We start from the raw sequence: 22,583 nt of genomic DNA, 5'->3' as shown, positions 1-22,583 counted from the left end.
GTGGTCTCACAATCTCCCGTCTGGGGCGTGGACTAAGGACTACCCAGCCACAGCAGTGGGTGTGTTCTCCAAGCGCAGAAGCTGGGCTGAGGGGCCACCTGTCCCGCATCCCCCGCCGCCCCAGGCAGAGTCAGGATGCCCATCATGAGATGAGGGCATTCAGGCCCACTCCCGTTCTCTACCCTCAACTTCGTAATCTGGCACTTTAGTCCTATGTGGAACCAAGGGCTGCATGTGGGACAGCAGCTTAGCCTGCTGCCTGTCACCGGCCAGCCTGTGGCACCCTTTGTCCTCATCCCCCAGATACCTTGGGGTTCGCAGGGTAGGGGCACCTCCGCCCTGCTCTTCAGGATAATGGCTGGAGGGATACCTGTGCCCTGCCTGCCCGTATGTGCCTGGGAGGCGACTTCTGTTGGCATCCCGCCCTGTGGGTGAGGACATTGCTTCCCTGGGATGTCAACCGAGGTCTACTGGACACCAGGCTCTAATGCCTGCCCCATGGACACGGGTCCTGGAGGCCCCACTTGGGCTGCGCACATCCCTTTAGTAGCTGGATTGCAGGCAGCGGGGATTCTAGGAGACTGGGGAGCTTGAGGCAGCAGCTCTGTGCCAGCTGGTGTGAAGTGTTTCAGATCCAAGTGACCTGCACAGGCTGCCAGACCAGCCAGGCGGTGCAGGCATGCGCGCGCGCACCCGGTCCTGCCTCCCCTTCTCCGTCCTTGCCAGTAGCCTTCCTCAAACGAACTCTGGAACCACAGGCGCGAATGCAAATCCAGATTCTACCTGTGCCCGTTAGAGTCCCGCTTTACCTGTAAAAGGGGACTCGCAGGATGAGGTACTTGGTAGGGTGCTGCCCTGACTCCACAGGGGACCATCGTCCGTCACCCCACTCCCGCTCATCTTGGCCTTGCACTTGGGTGGCAGGGCAGGGGTTCTCAATCCTGCCTGCACACTGTAATTCCCCAGAGAGCTTTAAAAATAACAATGCTGCCCCTCGGGATTGCTTGGCCTGGGCCCTCCATCTTTATTGTAAAAGCCTCCCAGGAGGCTATGACGCACAGGACCAGCTTTCCCAAACCTAGAGGAGCAGGAGGCCACCCGGCGCGGCAACAGCAAAAGGCAAACAGCAGAGCGGATCGGTTTCGGTCGATCCCGCCCGAGGGTGGTCCGTGGGGGTGTCCGGAAGTCCGCAGCTTTGGGGAGCTACTCGGTTGGATGAGCCGATCGCTAACGAGGGGCCCGTCCCGCGGGCAGCCTCGGACTCGGGCCGAGGAGTCACAGGCCGGGCGCGCAGAGCGGGCCGGGCCCTCCCGACCCCCAGCTCTCACCTGCGCGCCCTCAGCGAAACAGGGTGCAGGTCCCGGTGCGGGAGGCTCGGAGCCCGGGCGCCCGCTCCCCCAGCCCTGCCCCACAGCCGTCGCGGACACGTCTCCCGAAGACGCGGAGAAGCCGCGATCCGGGTACGCAACTCGCGCGAGAACACGTCCGGGCTAGCCCGCACCTTCGTAGGTGACACCGGAAAAGAGCGGAAGTTCCGGAGCGCGCAACGCGCAGGCGCGACACGCAGGTCCAGCCAGCCCCGCGCCAGCGCCGTCAGTGCGCAGGCGCGCGGCCGCTCTGCTTACTGCCGGTCTGCTCCCCGTCCCCGCACGTCAGCGGCCGTTGGGTCCTATGTCACGCCGGGCCCTCCGGAGGCTGAGGGGGGAACAGCGCGGACAGGAGCCCCTCGGACCCGGCGACCTCCAGTTTGGCTTCCGTGATGACGATGATGCGGAAGAAGAAGGACCAAAGCGGGGGCCAGGTGGCCGGCGCCCCCGGAGCCCAGGGAAGGAAGGAGTCCGAGTCAACAACCGGTTCGAGCTGGTGAGCCGGGTGGCCTGGGGTGGGGGTGACGGGGGCGCGGTGTGTGAGGCGGGTCTGCGCGGGGCGAGGCCGTGACGTCAGGGGGCGGCGCCACCTGGGGTCCGGGCTGCAGTGGGGAGGGCGGGACGAAGGGAGTGGGCGGTGCATGAAGTCATGGGGGCGGGGCCACGCCCGGTTCCGGCCGCAGCTGGGAGTGGGGCCGTGGTGTCCAGGGGCGGGGCAGTGGGGGTCTGGGCTGCAGCGGAGTGGGCGTGGTCGTCAAGTCGAGGGGCGGGGCATCAGTTGGTGGGCGGGGCTTCCCTTCTCAGAGTCTTGGGGGCGGGGGGGGGTGGGTCCCTTGATTTCGATCTCCACCCCGGCACTTGCAGGGTCTTTACAGACATTCACCTTTACTCCTCACAACGTGGAACATGGTGTGCTGCCTATCGTCGCGTCCCCGCAGCCAGGCGTCCAGCACAGCGTGGTCTCAGTGCTGGCCTCAGGCTGTAATCTTGCATGTGGGAGCCTTATCTTGTTCTTGCTTCCTTGACCTTGTGTGGGCAGGTGACATCTATTTTGCTCACCTGTGTTTCCTGCATCCTACCGGTGCCCAGCATAGGCATAGAGTCTGCACTGTTCTTTCTGTTGAGGTTGAACTTGGCATAGAGGTCGTTACAAATTTGAATTCCTTAAAACACCTCAGTTTCCCAAAAGGGACTCAAAAAATAGGATTTTTTTTAAAGGAAGGGAGCATGACTTCATAATAGGAAGTCAGCACCCACTGTCACCGAGAGGCATTGGTGGCACCGTTAGTTGAATGCTGGGGAAAGGGTAGGTGCCAGTTTGGAGGAAATGTCCACTAGAGGCCTCATTCCAGCTTCCTCCCTTTGCTGCAAGATCTTAACCAGCCCCTGGCGTCCCAGTGCTGCTGCACAAGAGAAGGCGCCCGAGGTAGGAATTGCCGTGTTACTGGTGGAGACAGACCCCGTTTGGTAAAATTCCAGCATCTTCACATCAGGTGCTCTTTTTATGAACAAAGACTTAAGGACTTGCTAGACAGAGAAATGGCGCTCAGAGCGGGAAATAAGTTGTGATGCTCTGGGATTCTGCATTATGCCAGCTCTGAAGACAGGACACCAGGGCCACCTGTGCCCCAGCACTTTCTGTGGCTCATCAACTGAAGGAGCCCTGAACCAGGACTTGTTCAGACGGTTGGCACTGGGGGCTTTGAGGCATAACATGTTCCTGTTCCTCCTCCACAATCTCAGAGTGGCCTTGAAGGTGCCCCCCAGCACCTCCTCTCTGCTCTTGCTACTGACATGCCTCTCAGTACCTCCAGGATGTACTTGTAACGGGATGGTCCGTGACGCCCTCTTCTTTCCTCTCTGTTCCTGCAGATTAACATTGAGGATCTTGAGGAAGGACCTGTGGTGAACGGGGAGAGGTCCGATGGTCTGCGCACAGAAGCTGTGGTGTCGGGGAGCAAAAGAAAGTCCCAGAGTGGAAGTGCCGAGCCCAGGAAGGATGGAGAGGTGGATGACAGGACAGGGTCCCTGGAGCAGGTGTGGGGACAAGGGTGCCCAGCCACACACACTCTGCTGTCATTTTCTGAATTTCGTCGTGTTAATGCCCAGTTGCCCCCAGATTTCCTTGGGAGTTGTGATCAGATGTGCATGAAATCTTGAAGACTGGTGGACGTCACGGGTGCTATATCCGGGGTCCCCTAAACAAGTTTCCACAGTAGGAGATCCTTTTGGGAGAGTCCCCCTGCTCAGCGGTGTGCGCTCTTCATGACTGTGCATCTGGGGCTCAGGCAGGTGGACAGGGCCCTGGGTGGATGTGCCTTGAAGAAATGTGTAGGCCAGGTTAGTTCTGTGTTCTCCATGGCACACGGGAGGGTCCCACCTGACACCTTTTGCTCATTTACTCGACACATGCTTTTGGGAGCCTCCTGGGCTCTAGGGACAAGTCTTTGCCCTCCAGGAGCCTCTGGTCGAGAGGGTGACATGGATGGACTGACAGCTACAGTTGGGGAGACCTGATAAGTGTGGGGGTGGGGCAGACGGACCTAACGGGCAGGGGGGCTTCCCGAGGAGTCTTCACCCTATGATGGGAGGAGAGGCCAGGTGAAGGTGTGACAGGTGTTGAGGCAGAGAGGCATGGGTGTGGGGACTGTGGTGTGGAGCCTGGTCTCCAGGTGGCTGATTGTGGCAGGGAGAGTGGGTGACAAAGTGAATGATGAAAGCAAAACGCTGCTGGGTGGATATCAGAACCCTGTGAGCGTTGTCAGGTCACAAGGACCTCTGAGGTGTGTCAGGAAGAGGTGTGAGAGGAAGGTGGAGGCTGCACGGAGTCAGGAGACTAGTGGGAGGCATTTGTTGTCTGAGAGAAGTCGGTGAGGTCACAGGACATTCATGAAGTGGGAGGGAGGGGACAGCAAGCCTGTGTCCGGTGTTGCTGTGTCCCTCTGCAGCTTCTGCTTTGATTCTCAGGGTTTAAGATCTCATTCTCTCTTTACATTGACTAAGATGTGCTTCTTTTATTAGTCGAATGTGAGTGGCAAACTCCGAAAGAAGAAAAAGAAACAGAAAAATAAGAAAAGTTCTACAGGAGAAACTTCGGTATGTCTGGCTGCTGCCCTGTCGTCTTCTGGCTGTTTCTCAGGGGGCTGTTGGAAGCTGTTTGTTTGCGTATCTGTTTGTGGCAAACCTGTCCTCCAGGTTCTATGGTCACATGATTATGAAGCTTAGATCCCTTGGCCTTTCTCTTCCTATCTGCTCCCAGTTCAGAACGCTCACAGGCCTTAGCTCTGCAGTTGGGCTCCATGCATTCAAGCCTCAGCACAGTCTTTAGGGGAAAATCGGCTTAGCCACTGCGTCCTGTCCTCACACCGCTTTCCCTGCATATCAGCAAGTCCTTGCCCTTCTTGTCCCGTGCCACCCTGTGGGGTTGGTGCCTGCCACGCTTCTTACAGAAAGTCGGGAAGGTTTCTGGGATGTCACCATGTTTTCGAGAGCACAGTTGGCACGGACAGGAAAGCAGGTTGTTTTTATTTGGTATTTCGATTCCTTCCTGCTAGGAGTGTAACGAATTCAGAAGTCAGAGACATGAAAAGGGGAGATTACCTACCAGATTTCGCTTGTTGGTTCGCTCCATTCCGTGAGGGTTAGAGCCCCACTCTGCCTCCGAAACGCTGCTCTTGGGCAGCAGAGCCCTCAGCCTGCTGCACCTGTGCCCTGACCGATACCGGGTACTGAGGTGTAAATGTCCCCGGGAGCCGTGTGTCAGAAAGAATATTTCCATATTGCCCCTGTGCCTCGTTGCCCCTGTGTTTGTTCCGAAAAGAGGTTGTGTCTTTGTGGCTGTTCAGTCAGAATCTCAAGTCCCAGCTCAGTTACCTGAGCAGGTGAGTGCACCTGTGAGACCAGAAATGTAGCCTGTGGTTCAGAATCTTGAGGGCTCTTCTGGCCCTGTGATTCTGTCTGTTCTGCGCTGCTTCTTATGAAGAATCTGTTATATGCCTGTTGTCTTTCAGGAAGCAAACATGATTGCAAATGAGTGCTTCGTAAAAATGAGTCAGTTATTGGCTGTTGTAACATGTAAAATAAAGTGAGGGTGGGGATTAATATGTTGCTGTTTGGGGCCTTTAGGAAAATGGGCTGGAAGACATTGATCGCATCTTGGAGAGGATTGAGGACAGCAGTGGCCCTCACCACCCCAGCCCACCTCCCCTGAGCTCGAGGAAGCACGTCCTGTATGTGGAGCACAGGTACCCTCTCCCGCGCCTGCAGACTGCGTGCCGAGGAAGGTCCTATTGGGAGCAGAAGAAACTAACTGTACTTAAAAGTGATACAAGCGCATGATCAGACATTCAGGAAACAGGACAAGGAGAAAGGGGATAAGGGGAATGCCTCCATTTCCACTTCTAGCTGACAGTGTGGGAACATTATTGACATAAGATGTTTTCCTGGATTGTAGATGCTGGAACCTGTCCCCATGTAGAGGTTGGTCCTGAGTTGGTGGGAATCCCGATGAGTCCAGGTCTTTCCCTGCCCTCACTCGGCGGAGAGTAGTGGCCAGCCTCAGGTCACCGCCTGGGGGCCTTGGTGTTAGGGAAAGCAGGCCCACTCGTCTTGGACACCAGAATAGCTGTTTTCCTCACTGGGTTTTTATGTGACTTTCTAAAATTCTCAGAATTGTTATTAGAACTCAATTTCATTTTTCTTTTAAAATTTTCAATTCTCTAGACACTTAAATCCAGACACAGAACTGAAAAGGTATTTCGGTGCCCGAGCTGTCCTAGGGGAACAAAGGTGAGACCCACACGGGCATGTTCTCAATTAAAGGTGGGGTTCTCAACGCCACAGTGAAAAAACGAGACCCTCAGGGTGCCCCGTTGTGAGGGGCCTGAGGGTGGGTCAGGGAGGAGCTGGAGTGTGGCTGTCTGTGCTGCTGGCTCGGGGCCTCTGTGGCCAACGTTCCAAAACCCTTAACTTCCAGTGTGAACTTCCAGCCTGAACCCTCAGCAGGTTCCTTCTTGCAGCTCAGTCAGCATCACCACTAACATGAAGTTTCGGTTCTAGGACAAGTCTGACCTTTGTTAATTTAACAGTTCTTTTTTTAAAAGAATGTTTTTATTGATTTTTAGATAGGAAGAGAGACGGGGAGAGAGAAACGTGTGTCCCTGTCCTTGTGGCCTCACCCCCTGCCCCCGCCCTGAGGTTTTGCTCCCACAGCCCAGCAGGGGTCGGGCAGTGTAGGTGAACGGTGCCGTGTCCTGTTCTCCGCAGGCCGCGGCAGAGACAGCGCGTGTACCCCAAGTGTACGTGGCTGACGACCCCTAAGAGTACTTGGCCCCGGTACGCCAAGCCAGGTGAGAGGCTTCAGAGGTGCGGGGTTGTGCGTTGGCCGACGCTGGGCACTATTGGTGTCTGAGCCCATTGGGCCAGGTCAGTCCTCTGCAAAGCTATGTGCAGGTGTGTGATCGGGTGCCCGGCGTGTTGCCACCAGTGTTGGGGCACAGATCCCATGCCAACGGTGTGTCTTTTCGACCATGGTTTTGTGTGTGTATGTGTGTGTGTTTATATTTTTCTTGATTTTAGAGAGGAAGGGACAGGGAGAGAGAGATAGAAACATCAATGGTGAGAGAGAATCATGGATCAGCTGCCTCCTGCACACCCACAACTGGGCATCAAGCCCACAACCCCAGCATGTGCCCTGACCAGGAATCGAACCATCACCTCTTGGTTCCTGGGTTGAAGCTCAACCACTGAGCCACATTGGCCAGGCTTGACCATGTTTTAATGCAGCTTTTTATCTTCCTTATTGCTTTTCCCTGTTGGTATTATATCATAGGAAGCAATCAAGTTCATTTTTGAAGTGTCACATTTTATATTTTGTTGCAAACTAGTAAGTACACATAATTGAAAGAAAAATAGCAATCGTGCAGAAAGGCATGGGGTGTGGGTAAGTGTCCTGTCGGGGCCGCTTGGCTACAGGGCCTGGAGGAGCACCTGGGAGCCCTCGGGCCAAGGCGGGGGGTAGGGAAGGGAGGCCCCGAGCATGGGCAGAGATGGGGGGCATCAGCTGTGTGTGCTGCAATAAGTGCCTTAGTGCTAGTAAAGTAAGCCAGGGGTGACCGGGAACCCCTGACCTATTTCATGAAGGCGCTGAAGGGAGATGGGAGTTTCCAGGTTCATCAACAGAAATGACCCTGTACCCCTGAAGTTGAGCACGAGAAGCAGCCAGAAAGGGCATCTGGTCGTGAGTTGCAGTCATGTCTCCTCCATGCCTGCCCGGCCCCTGCACGTTGTCCTGGGTGTTGGTCCTCTGTCCACACTCGGAGGAGAAACGTCTGTAGGAAAAGAGCAGGGAGGGTGCAGGCAGTCAGCAGGCACCTGGGACCACGCTCAGCGGCAGAACCAATGCTTCGATGCGGCAGCTCGCACTCTGCACACAGAGGTTCCTCGCCAAGAGCACCTGAGGAGCCTGCCCTGGTGTCCTCCCCAGGCTTGTCGATGCGGCTGCTGGAGTCCAAGAAAGGCCTGTCCTGCTTTGCATTCGAGCACAGCGAGGAGTACCAGCAGACGCAGCACAAGTTCCTGGCTGCCGTGGAGTCGATGGAGCCCAACAACATCGTGGTGCGTGAGTCCCACAGCAGGACTGGGTCCCGGGAGCCGTGCTCAGGCGCTGCTGCTGGGGCTTGCTGCTCCCCCCCCAGTGTGGGGACCCGGCTGGGGGAGGGTGAAGGTGGAGACACCTGGGCACAGAGTTTTGAACACCGTGTTGAACACTGTTTGGGCTGGAGGATGCCGTGACTCACCCCGTGATGCTTTCCCTGAGGCTCAGATGCCTGAGAGAAACAAGTGCCCGGGGGCTGCCTCCCTTGTCCCTGGAGGCCCCGACCGTAGCCACGGCAGCTTCCCTTCTTGCCTCGAAGGTTCTGCTGCAGACGAGCCCATATCACGTCGACTCACTGCTGCAGCTCAGCGACGCCTGCCGATTCCAGGACGATCAGGAGATGGCGCGAGACCTCGTGGGTAAGAGCTGCTCGCACTGGCCCTGCTGCAGCGCCCACGTCCCCTCCCACAAGTGTCTCAGAGGCTGCGGCATAGATGCCACTCGATAAAGGAACTGGGGTACAAATGGGTTTCCCAGGATATTGTTAAAAGCGTTGGAGTTGTACAGCCTCGTAGATCCTAGACCGGGGGTCCTCAAACTACGGCCCGCGGGCCACATGCAAATACAAATATTGTATTTGTTCCCATTTTGTTTTTTACTTCAAAATAAGATATGTGCAGTGTGCATAGGAATTTGTTCATAGTTGTTTTTTTTTAAACTATAGTCCAGCCCTCCAGCGGTCTGAGGGACAGTGAACTGGCCCCCTGTTTAAAAAGTTTGAGGACCCCTGTCCTAGACCATTTTTGTTACTTAAAAAGAAACCTCAGCTCTTCAGTCACCTCCCAGTCCCCAGCCCCTGGTAACCACCAGTCTGCTTTTTGCCTCTGGATTTGCCTGTTGACGTTTCTGATCATGTCTGTCTGGCTTCTTCATACACCGCAGTGTCTCTCAAGCTGGGTGATGTTCCAGTGGGTAATGGGCCCCATTGGTGTGCCCACCAGCATGTGACACCCTGGGTTGTCCCCACACTGTGGCCCTCGTGAGTGAGCTGCTGGGCCTGTGTGTGAGTTTTGTGAGGACGTGTGTTTGCATTTCTTTGTCTGGAATTGGTGTTGCCAGCTTGGTGATCCCTAGGGTCACGTTGGTGCAGTCACTTCCCCTAAATCCTAGTGACCTGACTCCTTCCAGAGCTTTCCTTGTTGTGAGCCACAGAGGACGGGGTTGCAGCTGCCACACAGTGGCTGTGATGCCCTCCCCTGGTGTTTGTGTGCCCCACAGAGAGAGCGCTGTACAGCATGGAGTGTGCCTTCCACCCCCTGTTCAGCCTCACCAGTGGGACCTGCCGGCTGGACTACCGCAGACCTGAGAACAGGTGAGCCGGCCTCCCCGAAGGGCTTTGCTTGCACTCACTGCTCTTTTTCTTGTGTGTTGGAGCTTTCAAAGGTGACATGAGACCCAGGCAAGGGAGTGGGAGCAGGTGGCGTGAGCTGTCCACAAGGGGTCCCACCAGGTGGCTTGAGCCAGGCATCTCACTGGGTTTAAAGCTTGAATGCAAGAGGGCTGGGGTAACATGTGTTTGTGTTAGAAGTGAGCCTGCTAAGCCACTTCGCCGTGATGGGGTCTGTCACCGTGTTTCCTTGTATCTTTGGGCAAAAGGATCCGTGCCCGAGAGTGTAGGAAGCTTTGCAGTGCCCTGTACGCGGGGGGTGGTTCTGGAGTGAGTAGCTGGAGTTCAGCCAGACCCTGGTGCTCTGCAGTGAGCAGTTGTGTGCATGGGCCCTCTTGTCTTACAGAGACTCTGCCATCCTGACCTTCCACCCCCACTCAGGCCCTGATGGCCACAACAGCCTCCCCGCTGCCCTCACCCTGGTCTTCAGGGCCCTGGCGGGGTGGGCATGCCCTCTGTCCTGGGGCGTTCCCCCGCCCTGGAGGCTGTCCTGAGTCCCAGGCATGCTGACCCACTGCACCGTCTGCACTGGGGACTGCATCTGAGCTTCCTCCACTGCTTGTATTTGTTAGCCTGGCTGCTCCAGTTAAATTCCTAGTTCTTTAAGACAGGCTACAAGATACTCACATTCCAGGCGTTACCCAGGCAGTAGGTGTTGATAAAAATAATGGCCTGCTGGGATCATTGCAGTCACAGACGTGGTGCATCAACATCAGAGCTACTTTGACTGTGGAAATGTGAGGAAAGATGAAGGTTGTAATGACAGATTTTAACTCTCTTCCCATAAGTAATAACTGCAATCCTGCTTTTCACCAATTTTAGGGACTGAGACATAAGATTGTCCTGGGGCCTCACAGACAACCTTCCCGTGGGTGTTGGGGTGCAAAAAAAAAACACCCAAGATAAAGGTTTGAACTAAGAAGCTTGGTTTTATGTAATGGTTGCACATGAAACTCAAACAGCAAGCAGAGCGTCACCTTCTCTGCAGACACAGGAACACTCTCGAACATTCACAGTGATTAGGCCACACAGGAAACGCGACGACGCGGCAGGCGCGAGGGGCCGTGCTGGATGAGGATCCCGGGCGACGTGGCTTTTCCACCTGCTGTCGCTCTGGCTCACGAGGAACTGTCTTGGGTCTAGGAGCTTCTACCTGGCCCTCTACAAGCAGATGAGCTTCCTGGAAAAGCGGGGCTGCCCGCGCACGGCGCTGGAGTACTGCAAGCTCATCCTGAGGTGAGTGTCCAGCTGGGCTGCATGCTCGGGGGCGCAGGCCCGCGACACACGGGGGCCCACTCTGGGTTTTCTCTCCCTCTGCCTCCCTGCTCGCGTGCTGCTTCCGGAAGCCTGGAGCCCGACGAGGACCCCCTGTGCATGCTGCTGCTGGTCGACCACCTGGCCCTGCGGGCACGTGACTACGAGTACCTGATCCGCCTGTTCCAGGAGTGGGAGGTATGTGGGGGCGTGCCGACGGCCTGCACAGTCCTGTCCTCCAGGGACGCTGAGGACACCGTGGCGAAGGTCCCGGGAGACCCCGCCTGCTCTGCTCCGTGTCAGAGGATAGGAGCGCTGAGGAGCCTTCTTGGCTACCAGGTCGACTGTGGGAGTGTCACAGTGCTTGTGCTCAGGTCGCCCGCTTTCACTTCATCACGGCCTCAAACCACAAGCCTCCTGATGCAGGTCATATACTGAGGTTGCTAAGATCTGTGGCTGGAAGGAATCGACTCTTCGTGAAATTGTGAAAGAAAAAGTCACGTTATTTTTGCTGTCATACTTCAAACGACCGTTCTGTTTCACTGCTATTAACCACTCTGCCTGGTGTATAAGTGGAACTTGAGCACAGGTGCTCGTGTGCAGAAGAGAACCGTGCAGGGCTCAGGATAAGGGGAACCACTGTCTGTCGCTTCTGCGAAGGGAAAACCCCCGGAGTGCGGTTGTCATCGCACATTGTGCTCCCTGAGAACTCTGCCTCTGGTCTTCACCTCGTAGGCTCATCGGAACCTGTCCCAGCTCCCAAACTTTGCCTTCTCCGTGCCGTTGGCGTATTTCCTGCTGAGTCAGCAGGCAGACCTCCCAGAACAGGAGCTCAGCTCCGCGAGGGAAAAGGCCTCTCTCTTGGTGCGACAGGCCCTCATCATGTTCCCTGGAGGTGGGTGCGGCCAGGCCTGCCCGTGGCAGTGAAGCTGAGTCTGAGGGGTTGGGTGTTAGGGTGTCTTTTGACGTTGGTAGTTTGAGAAGTTACCTTCGGAAGGAAGGTGGCATTTTCTGAGGGGCAGGAAGTGAGCGCCTGGACTGGGGAAGTGGGGATGGGAGGGGCAGCCAGCCAGCCGGGCTGTGCTTTCTTGTTGCAAAGCTGCTGCTCACCAGTGTGAGGGACTGAGACAGATCATCCTGGGGCCTCCCGGACAAGCTCCCCATGGGCATCGTGTGCAGAGGTCTGCGGGCTCGTCCCTGGGTGCAGTCAGCAGCTTCCCGCACATCCTGAAAGGGAGTGTGGCCTGGGAAAGGAGCACGCTGCTGTACCCCTCCCCCCGGACCCGCGTCCTTACGCCACATGCAGCTTTACAAGGAGGCAGCAGCCAGGATTCCCGCCTCTGGGGCTGATGTTCCAGGGCAGGGAGACAGACAGTGGGATGGTGTGTGAGGTGGTGCCAGAGGGGAGATGGGGCTCTGGGGTGGGAGGAGGCCAAGCTGCTCAGGCTCCCAGCACACTGCACCCTCAGCCACCCCAGCCCTGCATGCACACCTTAGCCTGGCCGTTCTGAATACTGGCTGCCCAGCAGGCTCAGGGAGCCAACCCTCCCATCCATCTGCTGGAGCTGTGGCTCTTAGTGTGGAGGAGGGTGGTCTGCAGCCAGGCCCCCTGCCTGGGGCTGTTGACACACAGCAGGGGTTCTGGTCGGGTTGGAGCCCTGCACCACAGAACTGCCAGCGGTGCCCCTGCTCCCTGGGCTGCAGAGGTCCGTGTCCTTCTGTGAAGCTGCTTCTGTGTCAGAACGGAGCTTGATGCTACTTTAGCCCATTCCTGGGGAGTCACTGGGAAGACGGGGTTCTCCCTTGTGAGGGGGCTGCCGAGGGTGGAGTGTGTGGTCTTTAGGATGAGAACGTCTGGCATCCATGCTTGGGGATCACAGGTGGGTCCCCTTAGATGCAGACGGGGCCCCTGGGAAACAGCAGGACTGAGGACCCTCCTTCAGAGTTGGCTCCTTGTGCGTGAGTACCCCATCCGGCCTCTGCCTCCTCCCGCAGTTCTAATGCCCTTGCTCGAGTGCTGCAGCGTTCGGCCGGATGCCGCCGTCGCCTGTCACCCCTTCTTTGGACCCAATTCCGAAATAAGGTAAAGACTGGAAGACCCCCCAAGGGGCACAGATGTGACATGTGCATAGTACAGGCTGTCTGCATGTCTGCGGGGGCCTGGCCTGTTGGACATGGAGCTGGCAGGGTGTGAGCAACCTGCAGCCCAAAGCACAAGGTTTCCCGATGGGGGGGGGAGGGGGCAGGGCATGGGTGCCTTATGTTCTTTTTGTATTTTTCGTTCCTGTTAAGGAACTCATACTTGGTAATGACCACGTGCGATGTTCAGAAGTGAGCACCTGCGCCCCACCTCTGGGCAGTGGCATATCCCAGTTGGCAGCCCTCTGGGCAGCCTCCGCTCACTTCAGGCTTTGGGCACACCCTGGCTGTGCCCAGTATGTGCCAGCAGGCACCTGGAGGCCTGGACCTGGGTGGGGGGATATGCTTACAGGCCCTGCCTTCCCGCAGCCAGCCCCCTGCGCTGAGCCAGCTGGTGAGCCTGTACCTCGGGCGGTCCCACTTCCTCTGGAAGGAGCCTGCCATCATGAGTTGGCTGGAGGAGAATGTCCGTGAGGTCCTACAGGCAGTGGATGCTGGGGACCCCGCCGTGGAAGAGTGTGAGAACAGGTGAGACTGGGGCTGGGGCAGCTGGACAGCTTTTGGCCTGATGGGTCCACAGGAGAAAAATGAGGGCGCTCTACTCGGCAATCTCGATCGTGAATGTGGGTTTGAGGAGGGCTCCATTCCATGACTGTGCTTTTTCTCCCTGGGCCCAGGCGGAAGGTGATCTACCAGCATGCGCCCAGAAATATCCACCGTCACGTGGTCCTCTCTGAGATCAAAGAAGCTGTTGCTGCCCTGCCCCCGGTAAGGAGCGCGGCTGCAGTGGGAGCTGGGGGAGCTGGGGGAGCTGGCCCCTCCCCTCAGGGCCTCGCAACCTGCAGTCTACTGCTCTGAGCTGCTGACACCCTGGGCAGAGATTGCGGCGTTGTGTGATGGTGATGGTGTGTCCCACCCTCACCCAAAGCCTGGGGCACAGTAAACACAGCTTGGCCGCGGGGGCCACTCCAGCAGAAAGGCCCGACCCAGACCAGAATCTGCTGACAGGCTGTGGAGGGTGGAGCAGAGGCACAGCGCAGGGCTCGGCTGCATCTCCGTTCTCTGTCTCATTCTACAGGATGTGACCACGCAGTCTGTGATGGGCTTTGACCCTCTGCCTCCCTCAGATACCATCTACTCCTACACCAGGCCAGAAAGGTACCTGTCCACCGCTCCTGGTGCCTTTGCATTCTGGCTCTCAGATCAGTGCTTCGGGCCGGGGACTTGCTGCCTCCTCCAGACACAGGCTCTCAGAGCCGAGTGATTTGGGGTCGTGGGTCAGCGTTTCCAGGCATGGGTGCTTTCCCTGTCTTTGTCTGACTAGGAGCATCGCTCTGTCAGGTTCTGTGGCAGGTGCTGCACATACAGTGGGAAGCAGTAAGGACACCTCTGCCCTGGAGGCATGTCCAGTGCAGTGGGGGAAACACGTCAGGTATAGAATCTGGAAACTGCCACCAGGAACTGCTGAGAGTGGAGGGTACACTGAGATTTGGGGTGCCCTAGCCAGGTAAAGAGGTGACATCCGAAGGTAGCGGGGCCAGGAGAAGCAGGGCCACGTCCACAGCTGCTGGGTGTGTGTGGACGGCTCCCTTTCTCCTTCTGGCCTTTAAAGCTGAGGAATTGCCTTGCCCAGAGCCCTCACCATGTCCTAGATCTGGAAGAGGCACCAACAAATGGTCCCACTTAAGGGAGCATGAGCTTTCAGATCTCAAAAGAGCACGTTTTGTAGAAATCCTTCTTTCCTCACCAAAGTATAAGAGTTGGATTGCTTATTCCTAGGTAACAGTTCCCAGTAAACTGCTCCAGTGGAAATTATTGCCAGTGTCACAGGCGCAGGCCGGACCCTTAGCACTGAGGAGTGGCTGTAGGGCTTCAGTGACTCAGCATTGTCCCCCACCCCCAGCCGTGTAGACCCGGAGCTTTCAGAGCAAATTAAGGTCACTGCCGAGCAGCACCTCAGTGTCTCCTAGAGCTGGGTCGGGCACCTCATTTCACCAGGAGGGGCCTTCCCTTAACACTTGCCCTGGAATCGCTTTTTTTTTTTAAAGATATAGTATTTTTACTCATTTCAGAGAGGAAAGGAGAGGGGGGGGAGAGAAAGAGAAACATCAGTGATGAGAGAGAATCGTTGGTCAGCTACCTCCTGCACACCCGTACTGGGGATCGAGTCTGCAACCCAGGCATGTGCCCTTGACCAGAATCAAACCCAGGACCCCTTCAGGCCACAGGCTGAGGCTCTATCCACTGAGTCAAACCGGCTAGGGCCGCCTTTTTTTTTTAATTGTTAGAGAGAAACATCAATGTGAAAGTGAAACATCAGTCACCTGCCTCCTCCACGCACCCCACTAGGAATGGAGCCTGCTGCTATCTGGTCATGTGTCCTGACTGGGAATCAAACTGGCAGCCGTTTAGTGCACAAGGCAACACCCAGCCAACTGAGCCACCCTGGCCAGGGCCGGATCTCTCTATGACCAGTTGCCTAGACTCCCTCGCTTGAGTGCTGAAGAACACTTTGCAACAAAATCTTCGCTGATAAGCAGGGCACCTGGCTATGGTGGGCTATGCTTTCCACTTGGTCCAAGAAGCCAGGCTGTAAAGGGCCAGCCCCTGGCTCTGGAACAGTCTCCCCGTGGCTCTGGGTGCCGGCAGCACCCCCTGAGCTGACTGAGTTGTGGCTGCCTGCCCCTGGGGCTCCAGGCCCCAGCTCAGCCCCGTCTCCAGCTGCTGCCTTTCTGTCTCTGCTTCGTTTCCTCACTGTTCTTTCTCTTTCAGGCTGAGCCCTGTCAGCCATGGGAACACAATCGCCCTCTTCTTTCGGTCACTTCTGCCCAGTTACACCATGGAGGTAGGTGAGCTCACCTGGCCTCTGCTGGCCACCGGGTCAACAGGTCCCTTCAGGTGTGACTGTCCAGAGCCAGCACTGCCAGCAGCAGGGGCACCCAGTCTGCCTAGGAAGCTGGCGTGGCTGCCGATGGGACAGAACACCCCTCAGTCAGCGGGGCTGCTGGATCCCACTCTGGTGGCCTGGCCTTGTTAGGTAGACGCATGTATATGGCTTCCAGGAGCTGCTGCCTCGACAGGCCCTGAGTGAGCTGCGTGGGCGTGCTGGGGCCCAGAGAGCCCTGCTCAGATGGGTCTCATTGCCACAGGGGGAGAGGCAAGAGGACGGAGGGGCCGAGGGCCTGGACCACAACCAGGGCTTGAACAGGCTGATGCTGGCTGTGCGAGACATGATGGCCACCTTTCACTTCCATGACCCAGAGGCTCCGCATGAGGACCACGCCGAGGGGGACGGGGAGTGGGACTGAGCGCACAGCTGCCACGCCCACACTGTACAATTATGTTCCTGATTTGTCTGGTCAGAATTGACCAGCTCCCTGAAGTAAAAATGCCATGTCCGTCTGCCTCCCTGTCTCTCCTGTACACGTGAACGTTATGCCTGCGCATGTGAGCTCTTTCCCAAGCTGGGTCAGTGCCCAGCGTGAGGCAGGGGCCCTGTGTGCTTCTGTCGGCCCTGGGGCAGGTCCAGGGCGGGAGGGCAGGCACCAGGTCCCCGGGCTGGGCACACAGGCGGGTCTTTCCAGTCCGACATAATGTTTTTTATTGGAAAACACTGAGTCAGGGGAACCTGCGAGACGATGGCTCAGGAATGGACGGCAGAGATTGGGGGCATTTGATCTGCAGCATGACCAGAACATGGAGGCAGGCTTGTTGGCAGGTTGGCAGCTGAGAACCACACCAGGCTGCTGAGGATCCAGGGCACTGAGGTTGTGAGCTGGAAGCATCCTGTCTGCAGGGCACCCTCCCGGCCCTGACCTCCCCAAGTTCAAGGGAAACCAGACCACCTTTGAACCAAGACACTGACCCAGCTCTGGGCCAGCCCTTCCTGAGATCCCACTGCGCAAGAGCCACGAGGCAGGCTGCACACTGCACGGCTGTGACCCTACCCCGCTGGTGTGGCTGGCTGGACACATGCACCCCTTCTTGAGCTGTCCGTGCCCCCGTTTCCCTGGAGAGCTCACTCGCATACTGAATGCTCACATGTTGCGTGCCCACTGTGTGCCTCTTGGTGCTGGGGAGACACGGTAACAAGACTGAGGGACTTCCTGTTCTCACAGCCTCCTCACGTGGGAGTCAGGCTCGTCGTCTCGTGGTGGGACGCGCCCTTGTGTCCATTGCCATTCCTCACGCCATCTCCCAGGGGCACCAGAGAGCGAGTGATTCAAATGGCCTCGGGATTATCTGTGATTTCCGTAGACATTTCCCCCATGACTGTAACTAATCACAAAGTTGATTTTTCCCAACTCAGCTGTATCTGCTGTCTCCCTCCCACAGAGTCCCCAACAGGCGAGTGCAGTTAGAACCAATGGGGTCCTGAGGCCTCCCGGAAAGAAGGCTGTGGTCACCTGCCAGCGGCTGCCCAGTCTCATGCCCTTTGAAGTCTCAGGCTGGGGTGGGGGCACTGGCCACCTCAAAGGCCTCATTTATAGAGCCGGATATGATAGCATCCCTGAAATGTGGTGGGCAGGGCCCTGCTCACCCAGCGGGCACCATCAGTGCCCAGGGCTAGAAGGCAGCTCTTGGGGACGTGGAGCTGCAGTGGACCCCTGGGAGGTGTGGCAGGGACCGTGGACCCTCACAGCTGCTGAGACCACCTTCCTGCCACAGCACAGCCTCATGTTCCTATCCTGGGGCCCTCTGGTGTCCTCCACCAAAGGGTGGGAGGGGGTGTGCGGTGGGGCCCGTCCTGTGCTGCTGCCTGTGGAGCTTGGAGAGGCCCGTCATTCCATCCACACCTGGGAAGTGGGGGCTGCCACCTCCAGAAACGCACCTGGTCCCCTTTTGGAAAGTTGTTTGGCTGAGTCTACCAAAGCGGAGATCTGCCTCGGCCACGGAATTCCTGTGTCACCCAGAGGGACACCTGACTGGTCACCAGACACGGGGCAGGAGCGCCCAGCAGCACTGTGATGTGTTGGGAGCTGCCCCGATGACCAGTGTGGTTGGGGCATCTCCACGCTGAGGAGGCACAAACCTGGCTCGGGGCGTCCGCCACCCTGCGTATTTATAAGGTGTGTGCTGTACCTGTGACGTGCTTCAAAAAAGGGGGGGAGAGCTCTGTACCATAAGTTGTGTGCTGGAAGGAGTGATTAATGTCGATAAGTGACATCAGTGTGTGCTCATATGGGCCCGTCAAGCCATCTGGCAGCCAGTGGACGGGAAGGAATGAGCAGGAATATCATAGATACAACTCAAAACACAGACCTGCTCGGCCGGGTATCTCAGTTGGTTAGAGCATCATCCCCATACGCCAAGGTTGTGGGTTCGATCCCCTGGTCAGGGCACGTACAAGAATCACCCAGTATCTGTAATGCTTTCAACAATAAAAATAAAAATTTTAAAAAGCAACCAGTGAATGTCTAAATAAGTGAAACAACAAATTGGTGTTTCTTTCTCTTCCTTCCTCTCTAAAAATCAATTAAAAAGAGAAAAAACACAGACCTCCCCAACTCCCTCCCGGCCCCATCTCCGCCACCAGCCACTTATCTTTCTGGTCGCCTCACTGTCCCCTTCCCCTTCTGCCTCGGCCTCCAGAGCAGGGTTTGTGGTCACAGGTGCCATCTTCAGTGAGGAAGTGCCGGGGTGGCATGAGGCCAGCATGGTGCCCACGGGCACTCTGGGCCCGTGTTCCCACAGCGGCCCCGTGGCTGGAGACTGAGGTCTGTCTGGAAGTGGCTCCTGGCTTGGAGCCTGTGGCATCCTTCCCCAGAGCAAGGGGGCTCCCGGCAGCTCTGTCCGAGGGCCCCCCCCTCAGGATGACACAGCGTATCTTCCAGCCCATGGGCCAGGCTGTCCTCGGGCAGCACTCAGCAAAGGGCCTGGGGGGCCTGGGGATGAGCTGTCCTCAGTGAACATCTAACGGAGCGGGGGTGGACGGCCAAAGGCCAAAGACGCTTCCGGGCAGACAGCACGGGCTGGCCTCAGGAACCGGAGGCTTCCAGGAAGTGGTGTTTGCCTCTCTGGCAGGTCGAGAGGACACCCCACACAGGCACCTGGAGCCGAGGCCTGACTGGGCACTGGCTGGCAGAACACTGGTGATGCCGCAGTGGCTGTGAGCAGGAAGGGGAATGTCGGCTGTGCCCGGAGTTGGCGCCTGGGAAGCCAGACGGCCCTGGGTGCCAGGTACGCCGCCTGGTGGCAGCAGGGGCGCCCAGGGTGCTCTCTGATGAATCCCCGGGCACACGCCCATCATGTGGCACCCCTCAGGAGGAGGGGCTGAGCGGACGATGTGAAGCATGTAGAGAAAGGCTCCATTCTTCCTGGACCGCAGTCCTGCCTGGCCTGGGAGGCAGGAGGCATAGAAATGTGAGGGCCTGAGCGACCACACCCCAGGAGAGAGGTGGGCAGTAGACCGAGGGCCAGAGGGTTGGTGCTGTGGAGCTTGGGGTCCTGGCTGGGAAGTGACCAGATTGGTCGAGAAGCGGGGGCACCTGGGCTAGCATCTGCCAGCCAGGGAGAGGGTGAGTGTGAGAGGGCCCCGGGGGTGCATAGGGCCCCACTGGGGACACCATGAGCTGAGCGGATGCCCGTCGCGGAAGGCCCCTTCCTGCTTCCTGGGGGGACTGACTATGCTGGCACAGGGCCCCCAGAGGAGGCTGCTGGGTATCTTCAACTCCACCTCCCCAGCCACCCCCCACCTCGGGCTGGCCCCCAACCAGACGGGCACCTGGTGCCTGGAGGTGTCTATTCCCAACGGGCTCTTCCTCAGCCTGGGGCTGGTGAGCCTGGTGGAGAACGTGCTGGTGGTGGCCGCCATCGCCAAGAACCGCAACCTGCACTCGCCCATGTACTTCTTCATCTGCTGCCTGGCCATATCGGACCTGCTGGTGAGCGTGAGCAACGTGCTGGGCACAGCCGTTGTGCTGCTGCTGGAGGCGGGCGCGCTGGCGGCCCAGGCCACCGCGGTGCAGCAGCTGGATGACGTCCTGGACGTGTTCATCTGTGGCTCCATGGTGTCCAGCCTCTGCTTCCTGGCTGCCATCGCCGTGGACCGGTACATCTCCATCTTCTATGCGCTGCGCTACCACAGCATCGTGACGCTGCCCCGGGTGTGGCGGGCCATCGCGGGCATCTGGGTGGCCAGCGTCGTCTCCAGCACCCTCTTCATCGCCTACTACGACCACACGGCCGTCCTGCTCTGTCTGGTCAGCTTCTTTGTGGCCCTGCTGGCGCTCATGGCGGTGCTGTATGTCCGCATGCTGGTGCAGGCGTGCCAGCACACCCGCGGCATCGCCCGGCTGCACAAGAGGCAGCGCCCTGCCCCTCAGGGCTTCGGCCTCAAAGGGGCTGCCACTCTCACCACCCTGCTGGGCATCTTCTTCCTCTGCTGGGGCCCCTTCTTCCTGCACCTCTTGCTCATCGTCCTCTGTCCTCAACACCCCACCTGCCACTGCATCTTCAGGAACTTCAACCTCTTCCTGGCCCTTATCATCTGCAACACCATCGTGGACCCGCTCATCTATGCCTTCCGAAGCCCGGAGCTCCGGAAGACGCTCCAAGAGGTGCTGCAGTGCTCCTGGTGAGGGAGGTGCCCGAGGGCTCAGGCCAGGTGCTGGGCAGAGGGGCTGGCAGTCACTTGCCAGAAAGGACGGACTAGATGATCTCCGAAGGTGTGGGCGCACAGACCCTCTGGGCCAGAGAGGCATCAGCAGAAAGTCTCCAGGAGTTGTGGGGGATGCAGGAGGCTGGGGAGATGGGGCCACAGGCACAGGGCAGGCCTGGGCTCCTGGACAGACACAGCCCACTCGGGGAGACATCCACCTGCACCCAGAGATAGGCGAGGACCCACTGTGCCCCCGCCCATGGGGAGGTGAAGTCTGCGGGCTGGCAGAGCGCCGCTCTCTCGATGAGGACCTCAGGAGAAGGGACTGTAATGAGCAGGACCCAGCCTCACAGGGAAGGAGTGAGGTCCTGTCCCCGGCAGAGAGACGTGTCTGCAGGAGCCGTAGTGGGCATGGGGCTGATCTCTTCTCGGGCTCATGGTGCTGGAGAGCTGGGGGCTTGGCCCATTTGTTTGCACCACACATGCCCCTCAGATAGTGCCTGCCACTGCCTGCTCAGGCCGAGGCACAGCCATTAGTTCGAGTCAGTGACCAGCACCCAGGGTCACAGGGCCGGGAAGCATCTGGGAATAAATGGTGTGCTTGGCGCAGCTCCACTGCCATCTACACTGGCTCATTCCAAAGGCGCTTGAAGCTTGAGGGTGGAGGAGCCACGGAGGGGCCTGGTGGGAGTGATGAAGGGGGAGGGGAATATTCCAGAACCCCCGGAGGACCCAGCATGCCTGAAGCCCCAGCCCAGTTGCACCTGCTCTGATGCTGTGTCTGCCTTCTCCGTGTCTGCGAACCCGGCCCCAGGCAGCTGGAGGGCGGAGTCCTGCCCCGGGGCACCTCCATGGAGAGGAGGCTGAATGGTCCAGGCTGCCCTCAGCTGCAGCAGAAGCAGGACCTCTGTGACCCACTGTGACCTTGTTCAGAGCACAGCAGGCCTCACCTGCTCTGGGTCACCCCAGGGGGTCCAAGGTGCAGGGTGGATCAGGACTGGGGTTCTCGTTCCTCCAGCACTTCCAGCCCTGGCAGATATTTGAGGCAAGGCCGCCCAGAATGGGGCGAGGCTGTCCAGTGGTTGCGGGCGGTGTCCCTGGGATTGGTATCTGGGGTGGCCCTTGCTACACGGTGTTGAGGGCCCTTGGGTCCTCCCTGTGCTAAAACCCTGGGCCTCTTTCTGGGGAGCCACTGGTTCCTCCAGACGCTGAGCATGCAGTCAGCCCTATTCCTGGTACAGGCTCAATGGAGGTGAAAGTGATGGCATCAGCCAACTCCCAGGTAGTTCTAGATGCGTCTGCAGCCGCCTGACCAGTCCCCACCTCACCCGTGCTGGCAGCTCCAGCCCTGACTGTTGGCCTTGGTGCTGGGAACTGGTTCCTGGCAGGCCCAGCCTTTGCTGGAAAATGGACAGGATGGTGAGTCAGCCTTGAGCCCTCTGGGGATGGAGGGGGAGCCAGCCTGGTCCGATGCCATTCCACAGGGAGGCCAGCCGGTGACGGGTCCTGGCCTACGGGATGCTGCAAAGCTTCTGCTGCTCAGACAGGGAGGCACAGCTGGCTCCAAGGAAGAGCCAAATGCTCACCAAGGACCCCCTGAATGGGGCAGGGCGGAGCCCCAGTGGCCAGAAGCCAACCACAGGAAGCCACCTCATGGACACTGTGGGGGAGGGGCTTCTCTTAAGAACAAAAGACCCACTTCTAGGCTTGCCAAACTAGGGAGCTTCGGGAGGGCGGAGAGAGGGGCCTGGACATGGCCACACCCCGCCAGGGCCCCCTGGCACACACTTGGGACACAAGTGTGCCCACAAGCTCGCTCAGCCGACTGGGTGCCCTCCTGGAGGATTTGTCCCTGAAACATCAGAAGGACCTGTTCTAAGGCGTCTTCACGTGGTGTCTGAGCCCCGAAGAACAGGAAGCCGTGGGTCTGTGTGTGTTGTGTGAAGGTGTCTGTGTTCAGGGGAGGGGCCCTGCACCTGGTGCACACACAGCTCCTACACGCGCCCCTCCCCCCACTGCCTTGGCCCCACGTGGACCAAGGGTCCAGACCCACAGGTGACATCAGGGAGTAAGAAAGGACTGCACACCCCCACTCTGTCGGCCCCTCGCCTAGTGTGTCCTCATGACAGTTCCCGGCACAATATTCCCTGAGCAGTGCTACCTGCGGGGGGTGGGGGGAGG

General features: G+C 58.2%; 2 protein-coding genes across 5 annotated transcripts; both read left to right on the top strand.

Moving 5' to 3' along the window:
* Positions 1-392: 392 nt before the first annotated feature.
* TCF25 (TCF25 ribosome quality control complex subunit) lies at positions 393-16,207 on the top strand. 4 transcript variants are annotated; one of them, XM_081107000.1, is made up of 18 exons: positions 393-1,863; positions 3,240-3,404; positions 4,389-4,463; positions 5,493-5,611; positions 6,090-6,155; positions 6,633-6,715; positions 7,852-7,982; positions 8,282-8,381; positions 9,241-9,334; positions 10,553-10,645; positions 10,756-10,861; positions 11,399-11,558; positions 12,659-12,746; positions 13,172-13,330; positions 13,480-13,570; positions 13,881-13,960; positions 15,575-15,647; positions 15,952-16,207. In XM_081107000.1, exons 1-18 carry the CDS (start codon positions 1,672-1,674, stop codon positions 16,108-16,110), a joined length of 2,034 nt encoding a protein of 677 aa, XP_080963126.1. In that variant the 5' UTR covers positions 393-1,671; the 3' UTR covers positions 16,111-16,207. The 4 variants fall into 4 exon arrangements, with proteins under 4 accessions (XP_080963126.1, XP_080963128.1, XP_080963127.1 ...); XM_081107001.1 differs by having other exon boundaries at positions 641-1,863; positions 3,240-3,374; XM_081107002.1 differs by lacking the exon at positions 6,090-6,155.
* A 1,971-nt stretch (positions 16,208-18,178) lies between these two features.
* On the top strand, positions 18,179-20,382 carry MC1R (melanocortin 1 receptor; the record flags this gene model as incomplete). Its single annotated transcript, XM_081107006.1, has 1 exon — positions 18,179-20,382. Exon 1 carries the CDS (start codon positions 19,429-19,431, stop codon positions 20,380-20,382), a length of 954 nt encoding a protein of 317 aa, XP_080963132.1. The 5' UTR covers positions 18,179-19,428.
* Positions 20,383-22,583: the final 2,201 nt, after the last annotated feature.

This window comes from Myotis nattereri, assembly GCF_964212035.1.
Source record: "Myotis nattereri genome assembly, chromosome: 15".
NCBI lineage: Eukaryota > Metazoa > Chordata > Mammalia > Chiroptera > Vespertilionidae > Myotis > Myotis nattereri.
This window is presented reverse-complemented; position numbering and strand designations above follow the sequence as displayed.

What these genes read in the sequence shown, in the direction of transcription:
- TCF25 (XM_081107000.1), top strand. Translation starts at nt 1,672, where the DNA reads ATGTCACGCCGGGCCCTCCGGAGGCTGAGGGGGGAACAGCGCGGACAG. An exon ending in GGACAGGGTCCCTGGAGCAG is followed by an intron (nt 3,405 to 4,388) that starts GTGTGGGGACAA and finishes TTCTTTTATTAG; the next exon opens with TCGAATGTGAGTGGCAAACT. An exon ending in GCTGTCCTAGGGGAACAAAG is followed by an intron (nt 6,156 to 6,632) that starts GTGAGACCCACA and finishes TGTTCTCCGCAG; the next exon opens with GCCGCGGCAGAGACAGCGCG.